The following is a 4,679-nucleotide window of genomic DNA, read 5'->3' on the forward strand; positions in this document are numbered from 1 at the left end:
GGGGCAGACGAGACAGGGAAGGGCACGGTCTGGGGCAGACGAGACAGGGAAGGGCACGGTCTGGGGCAGACGAGACAGGGAAGGGCACAGTCTGGGGGCAGATGAGACAGGGAAGGGCACGGTCGGGGGTTTGTTATTTTGCCTTTGTCTCTCTTTCTTAGGTTCTTTGTATAATGGGCATGTAAGTGTAAAGGGTGGAACAGTAGCTTTTGACTCTTCATTTCAATTTTTCTCTCAAACTAGTGTCCTTCTCTAATTTGCTTGCATTGTTAAGATTTTGATGCAATGAATATAATTTAAATGTTATTAAATCTGGGTAAATGGAAGCCTTAAGCTTTCTCTTTGGTTCACTGAATATAATGCATATGTGTTTAAATGTATGTTTTTCTAATTTCACATTTTAGGATTATTAAAGTCTGGTAAGACCAATTCTGTGGACTCTCTTCCAGAGCTCTTGACGTCAGACTCGGAAGGGAGCTGTGCAGGCGTGGGCAGCCCCCGAGACCTGCAGTCCCCCGATTTCACGGCCCCGTTTCCTGCAGACAAGACCCAGGTTTGTGTCTAACATGCTGCTTCCCTACGTTCCTTTTTTAGGACTACAGACAACTTTTTTTCCCCTTATTTTTTTCCTCTTTATTGTATAACGCTGTTCTGTTTAACTGGCCAGGACTGGTGGCTCATGTCTGTAATCCTGGCACTCTGGGAGGCCAAGGTGGGTGGATTGCTTGAGCTCAGGAGTTCAAGACCAGCCCGAGCAAGAGTGAGACCCCGTCTCTACCAAAAATAGAGAAGCTAGCCAGGCGCTGTGGTGGGTGCCTGTAGTCCCAGCCACTCGGGAGGCTGAGCCAGGGGGTCACCTGAGCCCAAGAGTTTGAGATTGCTATGAGCTATGATACTATAGCACTCTACCCAGGGTAACAGAGTGAGACTCTGTCTCAAAAAATAAAAAGCATGACTAATCACACAATGTAATGTATGTAGCAGTGTTTAGATTTCTGTAACATTTCTAGCTTTAGAGATTTTAATGGCAGTTTTGAGCCCTTTATTATGTTATTTCTGATATTCTTTCTGCAACCAAAATATAATATTGACGAAAATATAGTAACGTTATATACACATTGAAAAATATATTTGTGGTAAATTGTTGAGATTTGTTTTATGAAATGTCAGTTAACACCAATTGAAAATAGTCAATGAAAGTGATTTTGAAAATAGGTATAATTTCAAATTTGTGGTCTCTTTCCTCCAGGGTATTAACTAGAGCAAAACAAGCCGGAATGACTGGGTTCTCCTGGTCTAGCATAGTGAAGGGGAAGCTGTAGGTGGTTAGTCTGGTCAGTTCTGAAAAGGGCAGTTTTTAGATGTCATTTAAAATTTTATTACATAGTTGTTTATTGGGAAGGAAATGTCTAACTTAATAGAGTCATTTTTCTCTAACCCCTACATATCCACAAAACATTGAAGTTTTTGGAATTTGTGAGACAATAGAAATTTACCCTCCTCAGAGGGTAGAGTCCTCAGGTGGTGAGCGTGTGTATGTGTGTTCTTTAAATGGAGGGTAGACGTTTGGGCACAGTTCACACACTGAGGCTCGTCTGGAAGACCGTTGACGTTTAAAGGAAGGTGGGCGGCACAGTGCACAGTGTGACTGTCTTTCAACAGTAGAAGAATTTGCCCTGGAAGTGGAAGGATCGTTTTTATAACTTTTTTACCTGTTAAAATAGCAATAGTTTTAGGATTCCTTTTGAAATGTTTATATTATTTAGTTTTATTTGAAGTACTTTAATTATATTCAGAGTGAATTATGTAACATTTATACCAAACCTTCATTTCATTTTATACTAAAGTCATGGGTGTTAATTTAAACGTCACTGCTTCAGCCCCATTTGTGTAATGTCTGTTAACACTTGGCTTACTGTTCGTATGAGCAGGGATTAGTGTGGGGACTGGTTTCCCTAAGACTTAATCGTGGAAGCTCCCAGTGGTTGGATCACAGTCAGTGATGTGGTCTGAAAGTTGGTTAAGGCAGGAAACCCTGAAAGAGATGGGTGGAAAGTGCTGGACGACTGTCGTGAGATTTTGCGCTTCAGTGCAGTGTAACTACTATTTACTGAGTACAAACTGTGTCTCAGGTGAGGCACTAGATTCCTGCTATTATTAACATTTTCTAATGTCTTTTTTTTCTCTCTCCAGGGGAGAGTTAAACCATTTGTTAATGGTACACCTCCCACAGAATCTAAGGAAGATTTAAAACCCTGGGAAAAGTCACCAGTGCGCAAAATATCTGCTCCACAGCCCATTCCCAGTAACAGAGTCGACACTACCAGCTCCGCCAGTTGGGTTGCTGGCTCTTTGAGGTACGATTTTCATTTTGTTCTTTACCTGTGTAACTGTCAAATGAAAACATTGAATAGAGCACATTTAAAAAATGTTAATATAAATGTCTAGTATGCAGAAAATTACCTAACTGCACATACATTGCTAACCAGCTATAGTAGGTTTTTTCTCCCGAGCAAAATCTGTTGCCTTTGTACCATCAGGGGGCAGTAGCGGGCACTGGAGTGGGGCACTGAGGGCTGCCGGGAAAGTACCAGCCACGCAGGGCTCTGTTTTTCATATTACATACTGGGTATTTTCCAGACAGCCCACATATGGAGACTTAATATCAGCAGTTTTTTTCTTTGATAATATATATTGGTTAAAAATCCTGCCCACAAAGACCCTGAAGTCACTCATAGCCTTGGCATTTAAAATCTCACAGAATGTCTGGTTATTTACAGTTAATTTTCAGAGGCTGTACATTTGATGTTCTTATGTTATTCCTTTAACTTGCCCATATTTTGAACGTATTTTGTTTTATTTAGAAAAGTGAAACGAAGGAGTGGGTGCAGGTGGAACGCAGCGTTCTCTCGATGCGCTGGCTGGGCTGGTGCTCATCGGTGCTGTCCTGTGTGGCTGCCAATGGGCTGAAATTCAGCCGACTTACTGATTGTATAATCATACACAGCTGCAACAAAGACCATGATGTTCTAGTCTAAATTGCTTCACGGTCTAGAAGTAGTTCAGGCTGGGCACGGTGGCTCACGTTTATAATCCCAGCACTTTGAGACGCCAAAGAGGGAGATTACTTGAGGCCAGGAGTTGGAGTCTAGCCTGAGCTATAAGACCCTATCTCTAAGAAAGTAGAAAAATCACCCTGGGGGCGGTGCCTGTGGCTCACTGGGTAGGGTGCCAGCCCCATATACTGAGGGTGGCAGGCTTGAACCGGCCCCAGCCAAACTGCAACAAAAAATAGCTGAGTGTTGTGGTGGGCACCTGTAGTGTGAGCTACTTGGGAGGCTGAGGCAAGAGAATTGCCTAAGCTCAGGAGTTGGAGATTGCAGTGAGCTGTGATGCCACAGCATTCTACTGAGGGTGATAAAGTGAGACTCTTGTCTCTTAAAAAAAAAAAGAAAAAGAAAGAAAGAAAAAATCAGCCTGGCACAGTGGTACGTGCCTATGGCCCAGCAACTCCAGAGGCTGAGAATCAGTTGTGCCCAGGAATTTGAAGGTGCACTGAGCTATGATGATACTGGGGCACTCTAGCCGAGGTGACACGGTGAGACAGTCTCAAAAATAAATTTAGTTCAAAAATCAGTTTCAATATTTTTTGCCTTTCTAAGTAAACAAATTAGAGCATACTTAATTTGTGAGAACATCTAGGAGCTTCTGATGACTAGCTAACGTTGGACTATTTTATGAAATTTGATATGAAGTCAGCCGTGCAGGCTGACCCTGTGTTTCAGCCCCTGCTATTGACAACCTTCTCAGTTTTAATAAAGAGACAGACACTTCTGCCTTCATTCTGATGTGTTCATAGTGGGAATAAGAAGCAGAATTTCTTTTTAATGAAAAAAATAGGTTACCCTTTTAATATGTAATGATCTGACTTATTTTTAGCTATACCGTAGATTTCATTTAGATCAGAAATCATCTATTTCTAAAGATTGTAGGATTTTTTTCTATTATATGCAACTCCCCTGTCTTTAATATTAGTGAGCACCTCCAAGTTTTTCTAGTAAATGTCTGTTTTGTTAATATCAGATAGTAGTGAGGATTTTGTTTGTTAAAAAAAGGAAGAATATTAATTTTTAAGTTTCATTTACCTTAAAGGGTTAGGATTTAATTAAAACTCGGTGAGTTCTTCTATCTGGTTCAGATAACTTAAGACTCTGTTGTTTGACTTTTTTTCCTCTTTGACATGAGTATTTCAGTTACACCACTTAATATTATGACTCTCAGTGCATTCTAGTTATGTATGTGTGTGTAAAAATAACTTTCATTCAAAACATCCTTGTAAGGTTGGCCGTAATTGACAAAATAAACCTAAATTGTACTCTCATTATTGATCTTACATACAATTTGCAGTTCGGATGAAGTTTGGAGGATGGGCTTTATAAGTAAATAAAGGCTTTATAAAGTGACTTTTTATGTCTTCTAGTCCTGTCAGCCCCCCGGTTGTGGATCTCAGAACCATCATGGAGATAGAAGAAAGCAGACAGAAGCAGGGAGCCACACCAAAGCCAAACTCAGGGTGGGCGCAGACAGGCGCACAGCAGCGGGGACTCAGGGTGGGGGCAGACAGGCGCACGGGGACTCAGGGTGGGGGCAGACAGGCGCACAGCAGCGGGGACTCAGGG

The 4,679-nt window shown here is 41.7% G+C and overlaps 1 protein-coding gene across 7 annotated transcripts in view; it reads left to right on the forward strand.

Moving 5' to 3' along the window:
* The window catches only part of IBTK (inhibitor of Bruton tyrosine kinase), an 82,019-nt gene that overhangs the window by 51,918 nt on the left and 25,422 nt on the right, over positions 1–4,679 (forward strand). For 5 of the 7 annotated variants that reach the window (XM_023517257.1, XM_003796731.3, XM_023517260.1 and 2 more), the window contains exons 22-24: positions 405–553; positions 2,194–2,357; positions 4,481–4,573. In XM_023517257.1, the coding sequence (XP_023373025.1) occupies positions 405–553; positions 2,194–2,357; positions 4,481–4,573 (406 nt within the window). The remainder of the gene's footprint in view (positions 1–404; positions 554–2,193; positions 2,358–4,480; positions 4,574–4,679) is intronic. The other 2 variants (XM_023517261.1, XM_023517262.1) reach the window with 1 other exon arrangement.

The sequence above is a fragment of the Otolemur garnettii genome, unplaced genomic scaffold (genome assembly GCF_000181295.1).
Source record: "Otolemur garnettii isolate 467f Iridium unplaced genomic scaffold, OtoGar3 scaffold00107, whole genome shotgun sequence".
In the NCBI taxonomy this organism is placed as follows: Eukaryota; Metazoa; Chordata; class Mammalia; order Primates; family Galagidae; genus Otolemur; species Otolemur garnettii.